We start from the raw sequence: 16,336 nt of genomic DNA, 5'->3' as shown, positions 1-16,336 counted from the left end.
GTACCTGCACCTGAGTGATGCAAATTGTGTCAGAAGGCTGCGTTTCCGCAGAGAAGTTGTCCGTGAGATCTGTGAGTTCGTGAGATCTGTGAGTTGCTGAGACCAGACCTGCAGCCGAGAAGCATCAGGTGGACTGCTTTGTCAGTTGAAGTGAAGGTTACAGTTGCACTTTCATTCTCTGCCTCCAGATCGTTTCAAGCTTCAACTGGGGATGTGTGCGCCATCTCTCAATGTGCAATACATGTCTCCATTCGCCAGGTCACGGCTGCACTGTATGCGTGGAGGAATGACTTCATCAAGTTCCCAATGACCGCCCAAGCAATCCATGACAGGGCTGTAGGGATTGCTGACTTCCCAAAGGGCTGCATTGATTGTACCCAATGCGAGCACCTTTGGGGGATTCAGAAATGTACAGGAACAGAAAAGGCTTCCACTCCATTAATGTACAGCTCGTGTGTGACGACATGCAATGCATCATGTCAGCCGATGCAAGATACCCTGGTAGCACCCATGATGCGTTCATCCTATGCGAGAGCGTTATACCTGCCATGTTTCAGCAGCCAGAAGGGCAGAGCTGGCTACTGGAAGACAAAGGGTACGACCTTGCCACCTGGCTCATGACGCCCCTACGCGTAACCTGGATGGAAGCTGACCGTGAATACAACATGTCGCACATTGCGACGCGCAGCATCATAGAGAGAACCATTGGCATCGTGAAACAGCGATTCCGATGCCTGGACCATTCCGGAGGCTACTTGCAATACTCCCCTGAGATTGTCGGTCAGTTCACTGTTGTGTGCTGCATGCTGCATAACTTAGCCATCATGAGGCAGCAGCAGCTGGTAGTGGAAGAAGACCCACCTGAGGTGAGGGAGTGGCTGATGATAATGATGTGGAAGATGCAGGTGACAAGGAGGAGGAGGAGGAGGAAGATGATGACGAGGATGAGGAAACCAGGCAAGTGCCTGAGGCTGGAGCACGACGGCGGAGGAAGGTGGGCCATCGTGCTCCTATAACGATTGCTCGATCCTTGCGCCAGCAGCTCATCCGTGAACGCTTTACTGATGCCTGAGGGCTCAGCGACAACTATTCCACATGGATATGTTTATTGTTTGGAGCTTTTCCGTAATGTTGTGTTAATGGAACATGATTCAGTTTTAATGTAAAATATATTTTATTCAAAAGTTTACAATGTACTTAACTTTACTGTAATAAAATTATTCTTGTATCAAACTATATGACTCCTTAAGATCACTTAAAAGCTTTAAGATCTCTTATAAACTTGTAAATTTACATAACTTACAAAAAACTTTTACTGTGAGAATAGTTACAACAGTAACAACATCAACAACAACAGCAGCAGCAAAGAAAGGTTGCACCCATCTCTCATCCCCCTTAGTCTAACACTGCCTGCTGGTCTTGGAATCTCCACCACTCCTGCCCGCAGGCGGTGGCGCAGTGATTTTGGACTTGGTACCAAGCTTATTCTTTCTAACATCTTGGGTAATGCGCACTTCTTGATCGGGGTGGGAGGTCAGGTGGTAAGGTAGAAGGTCCGGCTTGGGGCTCTTCAGGGGCTGGTGTGGGGATTGCAGTGGGAGTGGCAATTGATTCTGTCAATGGGTGCGGGGTCTGGGCATGTTCCTTTATTGTAGCAGCTAACTTACACATGCCATCCCTCATGCACCCTGACACTGTCTCAGGGGACTGAAACATTCCCTCCCTGATGGCCTGTACTACCCTTGACATTCCCTCCCTCAATGCCAGTGTCGTGCTTTGCACTACCTCTGACACTCCCTCCCTCATGGCCACTATTCCCTCACTGATGGTCTCGGCGAGTGTTGTTACTTCTCCCGACAGTCACTCATCACTCACCCGCTGATGGTGTCCAGGAGTGATCGGGTAAGGTCAATGCTCCCCGCACTCAATGACATCATCTGAACCACATCTGTTACATCCTGCATCTCAGGAGAGCGTGGTCGAGTTCTCCTTCCCCTCACCCTGGGTGTGCCTCGCTGCATCCCACTGGAACCCGCAGCCTGGGACAATGGGGCCCTGGGTGTGCCTCGCTGCATCCCACTGGGACCCGCAGCCTGGGACAATGGGGCCCTGGGTGTGCCTCGCTGCATCCCACTGGGACCCGCAGCCTGGGACAATGGGGCCCTGGATGTGACTTGCTGCACTCCAACAAAGGAACCCATGGCCTGGGACGATTGCGCTCTGGGTGTGACTTGCTGCATCCCACTATTCGGACCTGCAACCTCGGAATGTGAGAAACCATGGAATGTCCCATCGGCACTCAAACCACTAGTCACGGAAGGGGCTGTCAACTCCATGACCACCACCTCCTCAAGATTCAGTAGAACAGTGTGGCCTTCATCCATCTCCATCCCCTCCACCTCCCCCTCACCCCCATGTTGGTCTGGAGGGTTGGATTGGAAGATGTTCTTCTCTTCAGGCTCATCCGCATCTGAATCTTCTTCTGTATCTTCAGGATTGGCCTTGGGTTCTGCAAAATATAACAGAACAGTCAAATGGTTAGCAGCAGAGGAGGGGGCAGGGTGGGTGGCATGAGTAGGCTCACACATAGCAGGCCAGGCAGCAGGTTGATTTGAAGGGCCACGATGCATTTTCAGGACTTACCCTCTCCCTCGAGTGTGGGCCCAGCTTGTGCAGTACTGATTGTTTTTCTCCAGGCAGGACCCATCAAAGCAGCGACCCTCTCTTCCAAGGGTGTTAGTGGGTGCAGATTTGGCGGGCCTCCTCCTGTTCGAGTTCTTTCCCTTTTGTTGTGGGCCAATTTCCTCTGCAAAGATGAAAATGCAATTTTTTAGAGAGGGCATCTTTCTGCTGTGTGGGACATACACAGCTGGTCACATTTACAATTGCATTGAATAAATGAAAAGATTACTTACACTAACTATTTGACCAAGGTCCTGCCATTTCTTTTTACACTGGCGTCCAGATCTCTTGGTGTTCACCACTGCGCAGTAATCTTCTGCAACCTTGTTCCAGCGTTTCTTCATTTCTTTTGGTGGCACTTTTATGTGACCTCTGTTGCTGGTATCCAGCTCCTGCCATCTGTTCTCAATCACAGTAACTAGTGCCTCTACTTCTTCCACCGAGAAATTCTTTGTCCTTGGTCCTCGTTGCTGCATTGCTGCGGCTGCTCGCAGACACACACAGCACTTTTTCAAAAGCTCTCAGACGCACAGCAGCTTGCAATTTTTCAAAACACAGCACTCGTTCTGGCACACACACACACACAAGTTGCTCTTTAAAAATAGCTGATTGCCAACTCTGAGCTGTACTGCGCATGCGCGGCCATTTCAGCGACATCAAGAACGTCAGTTTTTTTCTCCAGCGCATTGCAGAAGGCCCGGCTCCTTTTTCCAGCGCAGACTGCAGGCTCCACCCCCCGAGGCAACTGGCCACGCTGCGCGGCTGCAGATTAGAGGCCAAACATCGGGGAAACTACAAAGATTTTTTCCTGGCGCATCTATTCACATAATTAAGCGGCGCAACTCGGGCAAGAACGCCAGAAAACGGGCTCGGGGAAAATGGAGCCCATTGAGTGGTCTGGTTGTTACAGTTCCCCAAATCATGCTATCGTATAACTAGATATTGAGCAGAAAAGGTAATCTCCTGATCGTAAGTGGTGTAGAGTATCCTTGTGGGAGTATCCACTGATGTTAGTCCCGAGAGAATAATTAATACAGATCCAAAATTTGTAACAGTTAATATACAGAAAGTGGCAGTAGCCAAATATTCAAGGTTCTGCAAAAATTAATTTTAAAATAAGAGTATTTTATCTACCTGTTAGCAGATGACTGCCAATCAATCTCTCTTGTCCAGAAAGTAAACAATTATAAGTGCTGGATTTCATTCCTTCAGGTTTTAGAAGATTTCAAAAATGTCAAATTTAAGTTGTTTTCATTTTTTTCTTTCTGTCTCTTTTTTCTCTGTCTCTTAATCCAATCTTTCTTTCCCTCTCTTTATTCCTTTCTGTATCTGAGGTGACGTTGAATTTCCCCACTCTGATTCACCCTCCTTCTCAGTTCTTCCTCTGTTTATTTCTCAATCCTTTTATTTCATTGTGCCATTGTTCACCAAGGTCCCGGATGCCTTGTTGCCCTCGTTGTGACATCAGCTCGCATTTCCAGCAACTTTGTGGGCAAAAAATGTTATCATTCAGGGCTGCTGACCGAGGGAAGTGCAGCTCTTTTTCGGCCGGCGCGGACACGATGGGCTGAAATGACCACTTTCTGTGCTGTAAATTTCTATGTTTCTATGTTTCTAAAACCTAAAAGTGCAATTGTAAGCCTAACTAACGGTGCATGTCGCGAGATAACCCGCTCCAGCAAAATCTGGCCCATAGGGCCAGAAATACGCCACCGTAATGATCGATTTAGTTTTTTTTTTGGAGCTAAATAAATTTAAGGCGATTTTGCACGCTCCGCCAGTGGTATAACGCTGTCGTTAAAAAAAAATAAGGGCCGTTTTTTTTAATCACCGTTTTTGTGATGTCACTCAGGGTCAAACCCAACAATAACGCCGTTTTTGCGAGTTTCCCCAATAAGGATATTTTTAAAGACAGTGCTAATACCATTTTTAAAAAGCTTGCCTTACCTAGTCGAGTCCGATCGAAATCGGCGTTAACGGGGCCATCTTGGAATGGAGCTAAAAGTTAAAGCTTTTGGAGGGAACAAAACCTATATTTTATATAAAAACTACTTAGAAATATTTACAGCATTTCCTACAAATGTATATCAAGCATTCTAGATAGTTGCTGTTCTTTATTGAGAGGGAGTAAATGGTACAACATGAAGCTAAAGAGAGACATGCTTGTAGATTCTAGTATTTAAATGCTGTTATTGTGTTTATGAATGCTGGATATACTTGAGACATTATCGTCATCATCATCATAGGCAGTCCCTCGAAATCGAGGAAGACTTGCTTCCACTCCAAAAGTGAGTTTTTAGGTGACTGAACAGTCCAATACAGAAATTACAGTCTCTGTCACAGGTGGGTGGGGAGTCTGGTTTGCCGCACGCTCCTTCCGCTGCTTCTCGGCGACGAGACTCGAGGTGCTCAGCGCCCTCCCGGATGCTCTTCCTCCACTTAGGGCCGTCTTTGGCCAGGGGCTCCCAGGTGTCGGTGGGGATGTTGCATTTTATCAAGGAGGCTTTGAGGGTGTCCTTGAAACATTTCCTCTGCCCACCTGGGGCTCGCTTGTCGTGTAGGAGTTCTGAGTAGAGCGCTTGCTTTGGGAGTCTTGTGTCAGGCATGCGAACATTGTGGCCCGCCCAACGGAGCTGGTCGAGTGTGGTCAGTGCTTCGATGCTGGGGATGTTCGCCTGATCGAGGACACGAAGGTTGGTGTGTCTGTCCTCCCATGGGATTTGCAGGATCTTGCGGAGACAATGCTGGTGGTATTTCTCCAGCGATTTGAGGTGTCTACTATGTATGGTCCACGTCTCTGAGCCATACAGGAGGGTGGTTATCACTACAGCACTGTAGACCGTAAGCTTGATGCCAGATTTGAGGGCCTGATCTTCGAACACTCTCTTCCTCAGGCGGCCGAAGGCTGCGCTGGCGCACTGGAGGCGGTGTTGAACCTCGTCATCGATGTCTGCCCTTGCTGATAATAGGCTCCCGAGGTATGGAAAATGGTCCACGTTGTCCAGTGCCGCGCCGTGGATCTTGATGACTGGGGGGGCAGTGCTGTGTGGCGGGGTCAGGTTGGTGGAGGACCTTTGTCCTATGGATGTTTAGCTTAAGGCCCATGCTTTCATACGCCTCGGCGAAGATGTTGACTATGACTTGGAGTTCAGCCTCTGAATGTGCGCAGACGCAAGCGTCGTCCACATACTGTAGCTCGACAACAGAGGATGGGACGGTCTTGGACCTGGCCTGAAGGTGACAAAGCTTGAACACGTTCCCTCTGGTTCTGTAGTTTAGTTCCATTCCAGCGGGGAGCTTGTTGAGTGTGAGATGGAGCATTGCAGCGAGGAAGATCGAGAAGAGGGTTGGCGCGATGATGCAGCCCTGCTTGGCCCCGGTCCGGATGTGGATTGGGTCTGTGGTGGATCCATTGGTCAGGATCACGGCTTGCATGTCGTCGTGGAGCAGGCGGAGGATGGCGATAAACTTTTGGGGGCAGCTGAAACGGAGGAGGATGTTCCATAGTCCCTCACGGTTAACAGTGTCAAAGGCCTTTGTAAGGTCAAAGAAGGCCATGTACAAGGTTTGGTGCTGTGCCCTGCATTTCTCTTGCAGTTAGCGTGCCATAAAGATCATGTCCGTTGTACCCCGTAGTGGACGGAATCCGCACTGTGACTCTGGGAGGAGCTCCTCAGCCACAGGGAGAAGACGGTTGAGGAAGATTCTAGCGATGACCTTCCCAGTGGCTGATAACAGGGAGATTTCTCTGTAGTTGCCGCAATCGGACTTGTCCCCTTTTTTAAAGATGGTCATGATCACGGCATCTCTGAGATCTCCTGGCATGCTCTCCTCCTTCCAGATGAGAGAGATGAGGTTATGCATTCGTGCCAATAGTGCCTCTCCGGCATACTTTAGTGTCTCAGCGGGGATTCCATCTGCTCCTGATGCCTTGTTGTTCTTCAGCTAACGGATGGCCTTTTCTACCTCGTGCAGGGCTGGGGTTTTGCTGAGCTGGTGGCAGGTAGCATGCTGTGGTATGGAGTCGAGAACACTCGAGTCAAAGGCAGCCTCTCAGTTAAGGAGATCTTCAAAATGCTCCTTCCAGCGGGTCCTGACTGTCTCGGTGTCCTTGATGAGTATCTCACCGTTCTTGGCCAGCAGTGGGATGGGGCCTTGGGCTCTTGGGCTGTTGGTGGACTTGACTGCGGTGAAGAATCCTCGCACATCATGGCTGTCGGCCAGCTGCTGAATCTCCTGAGCTTTCTCCACCCACCATCTATTCTTTAGGCCGCGGGTTTTTTGCTGGACCTCGGCCTTAATCTGTCTGTAAAGTTGCTTTGCTGCTCCCAGTGCTTTGCTTTAGGTTCAGAAATGCTCTGCGCTTGCGATTTATTAGCTCTTGGATCTCCTGGTCATTCTCATCAAACCAGTTCTGGTGTTTCCTGGTTGAGTGACTGAGCGCATCTGTGCAGGCACTGGTTATGGAGGCTTGGAGGGCAGACCAAGCGCTGTGGGCATTCTGTGTCTCGGGGTCATCAAGGCATGGCAGGTTAGCAGTGAGGCGCTGACTGTATTGGGCTCTCTTAGTTTGAGTGCCCCGGCGTTGATTTTTCTGCGGCACTGCTTCTGCTGCCGTCGCCACTTTGGGGCTAGATTGATGTTGATGATGGAACGGATTAGGCGGTGATCCGTCCAGCAGTTGTCAGCTCCTGTCATGGCATGGGTGATGCCCACATGCCTTGTACTTGTCCTTCTGGTGGAATAAAGTGTTAGTGATGAAAAGGTTGTGTTCTAGGCATTTTGTCAGGAGCAGGGTACCGCTGGAGTTGGTTTTCCCTACCCCCTCTCTGCCGATCACGCCTCCCCAGAGCTCTGTGTCCTTACCGACCCTGAGACATTATGGAGAGCCACTAAAGGACGATTTTTTGAAAATCAATGTTTAGCGGATTGCAAATTGATCACCCAAGACCAGCAACATGAGAAAATTGCAGCTTTGAATTAAAACAGACACTGGAGCTTAGCTTTTGAGACCGAAAGCATATTTGTCAAACATTTATATGCAACTTTTTTTGGAAACTATTGATCCCACGACGTAGGTGGAAAGGATCTTAACTTCATTTGAAATCCAACATTTTGTACCAGTCTGTGGTAAAAAAAAAGTAGATTTGATACACTGAAAAATCAAGAAAATCAGAGATCTTTAAACATGCCGGGGATTGTCACTTGTGCGTAGGCAAAGACTGAACTATTCTGCATCCAATGAATTTTTCAAGGTAGAGCCTATATTCCCCAGATGCCACGTGTTGACATTTAGAGATGTGATGATTAATGAATAGTGCAGTCGATTAATCGTGACCTGTATCTGATTATTAATTGATCCGTCGGTCAACCATTATAACTGCTGGAGCAAATTAATTCAAAAGGTATAACCAATATACAAAAGTCATTTAGAAATAGTAAAACAAATCCCTCCTGTTTAAATTAGGCTACTATAGCTGTTATTAGTTTAAGGAGCTGGGACAAAATGCAAACAGCAAATGCAATTTAAGGATATGTTAAGTGCCCGTCTTTTTGTGAACAAACTCGCCGAGTTGCCATTGTGCCTTGCGTTTTATTGAATAACGTTATCCTGGAAACCTAACTGCTTCGAGTGTTGGGCATGCGCAGAACGGGCGTTATTTTTAAGGCGCAAACATTTAGCTCCATCCTTAAAAACTGAGGTATTTTAAGGCCACGCCAAAATTTTAAAAACTTTTGGCGAAACTTAGGCCTTATTATTTTGCCATTATTTCTGCCTAAAAAAACGGCCGTTAATCGGAAATAACGCCACAAAACGGAGCTATTTTTCAATGTAGAAAGTCTGGCCCATTGTGTTTCTCTTTGGTCATCTCTTTCAAAAACATGCATTGATCTCATCAGTTTATATTGGCTTGTTTTTTTTCTCTTTAATAAAAATAATTTTCTCTCCTCCAGGATTTGCAGACTGCACTTCCACTAATAGAAAAATATAAAGAATGTTTACTGGCAATTGGAGAGGTAATACACAATTCAGCATTTCAAATATTCTACTTTATTCTTGCTTGGAATATAAATCTTGATTCCAAGGAAATCATGCAATCATGTTGTATCCACTAGCAATAAATTGTCTGACCGAAATGAAGTTCAATGATGTGACTATTATACACCTTCCAGTTGCTGCACCAATAGTGCACTGCTGCACCCCAAAAGAAAAGCTATAGAGGATACGTGAGTGAGTTAGGTGGGCCTGACTCACTGATGCTTTACTTTTATATCATAACTTGCATTTATATAGCACCTTTAAAGTAGAGAAACCATCTCATGTAATCCCATTGTATAACTTTTATATCCCTGTAATTATAGAGATTGAGTTAGTTTTTAAAAAATTTGATTTCTTTGAGAAAATAACATTTTGGGATACAGTACATGAGTAATTTAAACATGGCATGTGGTATATGCACTATGCTTGGGAGGAAAAAGGGAACTTTGGATCTATGGTTCCCAAAGCTTTCTACCTCTGGAGTTTTCCTTGTGTTGTTTTGTTTTTGTGGACTAATTGATAAAGATTGATTGCTATGATTAGTCAATAACTCCATTATCATTGTATCATGCAACTACCAGAGTGGTAGAAGGCAAACTAGATGGACTATGGTCTTTAATTGTCTAGCAATTCCTATGTTCCTATGAAAGCAGTACAATGGCGTACACTGGGTATTCCACTGTTACTGATCATGATGGATGGGGCTTGGTTCTTCATAGGTCAAGAATGTTTGTACATTTCACACACCTACCCTGTCATTCGCTCCTTAACTTTTCAAGGACTAATACATCAATTCACAAACACAGCTGGGTTACAGTGTCCTCTTATGCTTGTCTTTTTTAATTCTTTTCTAAATGTTACTTTCTGTCTCTTTTTCTCTTAATCCACTCTCTTTCCCTCTCTTTGTTCTTGTTTCTATCTCTATGTTTCGTTTGACTCTTAATTCCCCCTATTTCCTCCTCCAACTTTCATTTTGTTTCTGTCTCTATCGTTTTCTTTCATTGGTTAAGGAGATAAGCCATTGGGCACGTGGTCCCAAATGCGACAGTGACATCCTAGCGCCATTATTGGATCGATGTTCCAGCAATTTGCGGCGTACAATCAATGGTGAGCATAAAAGTCCAATTAACGCCGTTTGCCGGCAAACCTACCATTGCAGCAATTTCTGGCCCATTGAATTTAATAGTTCAGTTGTTAAAAAGAAACTGATGGCTTTGAGACAAATCGGAGAGACAAATGTTTTGGCTTCATTAATTAAAGTATATAAGCCCTTAAACTGCCCAATTTCAGTCTGGAGTAATATCCAAATAACAGAATAATCTGAAAATAATATTACATTTTGAAACTAAAAATAATACATACACAAAGCTGCATCTGGCATACTAATCCCAAAATATTTTAATAATGGATTATTTGAACAGATTTTTTGCAAAAAAAATAATAGAATCATATAGTGCAGAAGGAGGCCATTTGATCATTCATGTCTGTGCCAGTTCTTTGAAAGAGCTATCCAATTAATTCCACTTAATATGTCCTTACAATACAATACAAATGCACACGAGGCCCATACTAGAGAGAAGGTCACTCTGTGACCAGTAACCTTTATTAGCCAGCACTGAAGTGGAGAAGATGGGTGGAGCTTCCCCTTTTATACCTGAAAGTCCAGGTTAGGAGTGTCTCCCACAAGTTCACTACCGAGTGGTCAGTGTTCTCACTGTGTACAACTTAGGTCAGTTTATACATGGATTACAATGACCGTTGAATACATGACATCACCTCCCCCCCCCAAAGTCTTATTGGGATCACAGGTTAAGTCTCTGATGGTTTAAGCCCCCTTGTAGAGTGTCTGAGTTGGGGCTCCGGTTGTTGGGCGCTGGCCTGAGTGTCTGCTGTTTGCGGTGCCTATGGCCTGTCCGGACTGCCCACAGTGACTGGGCTCTCCTCCCTTTGGTTCCGGTGTTCGGTCACCTGTGGTGGAGTGAACTCTACAACGTGTTCTTCCTCTGCTGCTTCTATGGGGTTGCTGAACCTCCTTTTTGTTTGATCCACATGTTTGCGGCAGATTTGTCCATTTGTAAGTTTAACTACCAGAATCCTATTCCCCTCTTTGGCAATCACAGTGCCTGCGAGCCATTTGGACCCTGCAGCGCAGTTGAGGACAAAGACAGGGTCATTGACATCAATACATCGTGCCCTCACATTCCCGTCATGGTAGTCACATTGTGACCGGCGCCTGCTCTCAACAATTTCTTTCATGGTGGGGTGTATAAGGGATAACCTGGTTTTGAGCATCCTTTTCATTAGCAGCTCTGCGGGTGGAACCCCTGTGAGCGAGTGTGGTCGGGATCTATTGGCCAACAGGAGGCGTGATAAGTGGCTTTGTAGGGAACCCCCTTGGATTCTGAGCATCCCCTGTTTGATTATCTGCACTGTTCGTTCCGCCTGGCCGTTTGAGGCCGGCTTGAACGGTGCCGTTCTGACATGGTTGATACCACTTCCTGCCATGAAGTCCTGGAATTCAATGCTTGTAAAGCACGGGGCATTGTCGCTGACCAAGACGTCTGGTAGACCATGGGTGGCGAACATTGCCCGTAGACTTTCTACCGTGGCAGAGGATGTGCTTGAATTGAGAATGTCACACTCGATCCATTTGGAGTGGGCGTTTACTACAACCAAAAACATTTTTCCCATGAAAGGACCTGCGTAGTCCACATGGATGCGTGACCATGGCTTGGCGGGCCAGGACCAGGGGCTAAGGGGGGCTTCCCTGGGCGAATTGCCCAGCTGGGCACATGTGTTGCACCTGCGAACACAAAGTTCCAGGTCTGCATCTATCCCTGGCCACCAAACGTGTGACCTGGCAATTGCCTTCATCATGACAATGCCCGGGTGCCCATTGTGGAGTTCCCAGATGAACGGCTCTCTGCCCATCTTGGGCATGACTTACTCGGTTTCCCCAAAATAGGCAATCGGCCTGAATCGAGAGTACATCCTTGCGCTTGTGAAATGGTTTAAATTCCTCAGGGCATGCCCCGTACGTGGCTGCCCAGTCCCCATTCAGGACACATTTCTTGACTAAAGACAGTAGTGCGTCTCTATTTGTCCCGACTTTGATCTGACGGGCTGTCACGGGTGAGCATTCGTTTTTGAAAGCTTCAACAGCCGTGACCATCTCAGCAGCATGCTCAGTTGCCCCCTCGGTAGTGGCTAGTGGGAGCTTGCTGAGTGCATCGGCGCAGTTTTCAGTGCTCGGTCTGTGCCGAATTATATAGTCATAGGCGGCTAACGTGAGTGCCCACCTCTGTATGCGGGCCGACGCATTTGTGCTTATTGCCTTGTTGTCGGCCAAAAGGGGCGTTAGGGGTTTGTGACCTGTCTCCAGCTCAAATTTCCTGTCAAACAGGTACTGGTGCATTTTTTTTTTACTGCATATACACATGCAAGCGCTTCCTTTTCTACCATCCCATAGCCCCTTTCTGCCTGGGACAGACTTCTGGAGGCATAAGCTACCGGCTGTAACTGACCCTTGGCATTAACATGCTGCAGCACACACCCGACCCCATAGGATGATGCATCGCACGTTAAAACAAATTTCTTACATGGGTCATATAGCGTTAACAGATTGTTGGAGCATAACAAATTGCGTGCTCTATCAAAAGCCCTTTCCTGGCTGTCCCCCCAGACCCATTCGCGACCTTTGCATAGGAGCATGTGTAGCGGCTCTTAACAGCGTGCTCAATTTGGGAATAAGTTACCAAAATAGTTAAGGAGCCCCAGGAACAAACGCAGCTCCGTCGTGTTACTGGGTCTGGGTGCTCTCTGGATCGCTTCCGTTTTGGACGCAGTAGGTCTGATCCAGTCTGCTGCTACCCTCATCCCCAGGAATTCTACCTCTGGAGCTAGGAAGACGCACTTCGCCTTTTTCAGTTGCAGACCAACCTGGTCCAATCTGCATAGCACCTCCTCCAGGTTGTGGAGGTGTTCTTCAGTATCACAACCTGTGATGAGGATGTCTTCTTGAAAAACTACCGTCCTTGGAATCGACTTGAGGAGACTTTCCACGTTTCGTTGAAATATTGCGGCGGCCGAGCGAATCCCGAACGGACATCTGTTGTACTCAAACAACCCCTTGTGTGTCGTGATGGTGGTCAGCTTCTTCGACTCACTCACCAGCTCCTGGGTCATGTAAGCTGAGACCAGGTCCAATTTTTTTTAAAGTTTGCCACCAGACAACGTCGCAAAGAGGTCCTCCGCTCTCGGTAGCGGGTACTGGTCTTGGAGTGACACCCGATTGATGGTGACCTTGTAATCACCACATATCCAAACCGACCCATCCGCCTTGTTCAGTCACTGAATTCGACTGGCGAGATGATGCCTTCCCTCAGCAGGCGGTCCAATTTGCATTCTATCTTTTACCACATTACGTACGGCACCACTCTGGCCTTGTGGTGTACTGGCCTGGCTTCCGGGTTTATGTGAATCACTACCTTGATCCCCATGAAAGTGCCAATGCCGGGTTGAAATAGTGAGTCAAATTTGTCCAGGACCTGTGAGCATGATATTCGCACCACAGAAGAAATTGCATTGACATCGCCCCATTTCCAGTTCATAACAGCAAGCCAACTCTTCCCCAGCAGTGCGGGACCATCCCCCGGGACAATCCAGAGTGGCAACCTGTTCTCCGAATCGTTGTGGGTCACGACTACCGTGGCGCTGCCTAGCACCAGAATGATCTCCGTTGTATATGTCCGTAGCTGTGCGTCAATCGGCAATAATTTTGGCCTCCTGGCCTTGGACGCCCACAACTTGTCGAACTGTTTGATACTCATCAGGGACTGGCTGGCCCCCGTGTCTAGCTCCATTGATACTGGGATGCCATTGAGAATCACTTTCATCATTATCGGTGGCGTCCTGGTATATGAACTGTATATGTGCTCCACATGAACTCGGACATCAGCTTCCAGCGATTTCCCCCAGTGTCCATTTGGCCTCGTAGGGCTTACATCAGGCCCGTCCTCCTTGTACATCAACCTGGCTTCAGGCTTTCTGCACATACGCGCCAAGTGATCGCTGACGTTGCAGTTTCTGCAGGTATATTGCTGATACCTGCAAGCTCTGGCTGTGTGTTTGCCCCCACACCTCCAACATGAGCCATTGTTGGAAACAAAAGGTCCATTACCAGTCGATCGTCTCTGACTGTCTCTGTAACTGTTCTTAAGCGCACCATTGACAGATGTTGATGGCCCCATTACTGGCCGCATTGTCCCTTGCGATGGCATGAATCGCCGTTCAGCTAGTCATTGTCTCTGTTGAATTCCCCCTTTGGGTTCGACTACATGCTCGGGCATGTCCGATTGCCCCTGTCTGCCTGGAGAACTGTGTGCCGCGTTAACAATGTTGACTCCCTGTCCATTTGCTGCATTTAAACCAAGATTTTTGTCAAACATCATTCTGGTCTCTTCCTCCCCTGAGATAAATGTCTGGGCCATCAAAGCCACTGTTTCCAGGGTCAAGTCTTTGGTCGCAATCAGTTCCTGAAAACACCAGCGTGCCCGATGCCCTCAATAAAAAAGTCTCGCGGCATCTCCGCTCTGCATGCATCTGGGAACTTACATCGGCTCGCCAGTCACCGGAGGTCTGCCACGAAGTCTGGAAAGCTTTGCCCTTCTCGCCGCCGGTGCATGTAAAACCGGTGTCTCACCATGTGCATGCTGCTCGCCGGTTTAAAGTGTTCCCCGATCAACTTACTGAGCTCTTCAAAAGTCTTGTCCGCCGGCTTCTCTGGCGCTAGAAGGTCCTTCATCAGGGAGTACGTCCTGGATCCACAAACCATCAGGAGATGAGCCCTGCGTTTGTCGGCCGAATCCTGTCCCAGCCATTCCTTAGTGATGAAACTTTGCTGTAGTCTCTCAATAAAATCGTCCCAATCATCACCAACACAGTACCTTTTGTCTGTGCTGCCAGTGGCCATGCTCACATGGTTTAAATCCAAGTTTCACATCGCCAATGATATGTCCTTACTGTACAGTATAAATGCACACGAGGCCCATACTAGAGAGAAGGTCACTCTGTGACCAGCAACCTTTATTAGCCAGCACTGACGTGGAGAAGATGGGTGGAGCTTCCCCTTTTGTACCTGAAAGTCCAGGTTAGGAATGTCTCCCACAAGTTCACCACCTAGTGGTCAGTGTTCTCACGGTGTACAACTTAGGTCAGTTTATGCATGGATTACAATGACAGTTGAATACATGACACCACTCCCAGCTCTTTCCCCTATAGCCCTGAAAGTTTTTCCTGTTCAAATATATATTCAATTCCCATTTGAAAATTACTATTGAATCTGCTTTCACCATCCTTTCAGGCAGTGCATTCCAGATCTTAACAACTCGCTGCATAAACAAGATCCTCCTTATCTCCCCCCTAGTTCTTTTAACAATTATCTTAACTCTGTGTACTTGGATTACTGACATTCCTGCCAGTGGAAACTGTTTCTCCTTAATTACTCTATCAGAACCCCTCATAATTTATGAACACCTCTATTAAATATCCCCTTAACCTTCTCTGCTCTAAGAAGCCCCTGAGCTCAGCTGCGGGAATGCTGCAATCTGAGAGAATAAAGACAGAAGGTGCTGAAAGCACTCAGCCGCTCAGGCAGCTTGTGTTGGGGGAGAGAGAGAGAATTAACCTGAGGGAAGCTGATTGCCAATGCCCTGACATTCAGGGGCACGGTGCTTTACCTGCTGTTGGGGGAAGTGCAGCTGAAAGATTTATTGACAATGTACAGCACTGTTTGCTGACTCAGCAGTCGGAGGGAGCGACAGTGTCGAGGAGGAGGCGTGGTGATCGTGGGAAGGCCCAGCAGTCGGAGGGAGCGACAGTGTCGAGGAGGAGGCGTGGTGATCGTGGGAAGGCCCAACAGTCGGAGGGAGCGACAGTGTCGAGGAGGAGGCGTGGTGATCGTGGGAAGGCCCAACAGTCGGAGGGAGCGACAGTGTGGAGGAGGAGGCGCGGTGAGTCGTGGGAAGGCCCAGCAGTCGGAGGGAGCGACAGTGTCGAGGAGGAGGCGTGGTGAGTCGTGGGAAGGCCCAGCAGTCGGAGGAAGCGACAGTGTCGAGGAGGAGGCGCGGTGATCGTGGGAAGGCCCAGCAGTCGGAGGGAGCGACAGTGTCGAGGAGGAGGCGCGGTGATCGTGGGAAGGCCCAGCAGTCGGAGGGAGCGACAGTGTCGAGGAGGAGGCGTGGTGAGTCGTGGGAAGGCCCAGCAGTCGGAGGGAGCGACAGTGTCGAGGAGGAGGCGCGGTGATCGTGGGAAGGCCCAGCAGTCGGAGGGAGCGACAGTGTCGAGGAGGAGGCGTGGTGATCGTGGGAAGGCCCAGCAGTCGGAGGGAGCGACAGTGTCGAGGAGGAGGCGCGGTGATCGTGGGAAGGCCCAGCAGTCGGAGGGAGCGACAGTGTCGAGGAGGAGGCGCGGTGATCGTGGGAAGGCCCAGCAGTCGGAGGGAGCGACAGTGTGGAGGAGGAGGCGCGGTGATCGTGGGAAGGCCCAGCAGTCGGAGGGAGCGACAGTGTGGAGGAGTAGGTGAGGCTGGTGCAGCTGCAGCAGGGAGAGAAGGCA

General features: G+C 48.4%; 1 protein-coding gene across 6 annotated transcripts in view; it reads left to right on the top strand.

Moving 5' to 3' along the window:
- The window catches only part of LOC139273105 (putative deoxyribonuclease TATDN3), a 100,102-nt gene that overhangs the window by 38,097 nt on the left and 45,669 nt on the right, over positions 1-16,336 (top strand). For 5 of the 6 annotated variants that reach the window (XM_070889492.1, XM_070889495.1, XM_070889494.1 and 2 more), the window contains one exon: positions 8,638-8,700. The exons of the other annotated variant lie outside the window; for it this stretch is intronic. In XM_070889492.1, coding sequence (XP_070745593.1) covers positions 8,638-8,700 — 63 coding nt within the window. The remainder of the gene's footprint in view (positions 1-8,637; positions 8,701-16,336) is intronic. 6 annotated transcript variants of the gene reach the window in all.

Source organism: Pristiophorus japonicus, chromosome 9 (assembly GCF_044704955.1).
Source record: "Pristiophorus japonicus isolate sPriJap1 chromosome 9, sPriJap1.hap1, whole genome shotgun sequence".
In the NCBI taxonomy this organism is placed as follows: Eukaryota; Metazoa; Chordata; class Chondrichthyes; family Pristiophoridae; genus Pristiophorus; species Pristiophorus japonicus.
The sequence above is the reverse complement of the archived record's forward strand: the minus strand, read 5'-3'. Positions and strand labels throughout refer to the sequence as shown.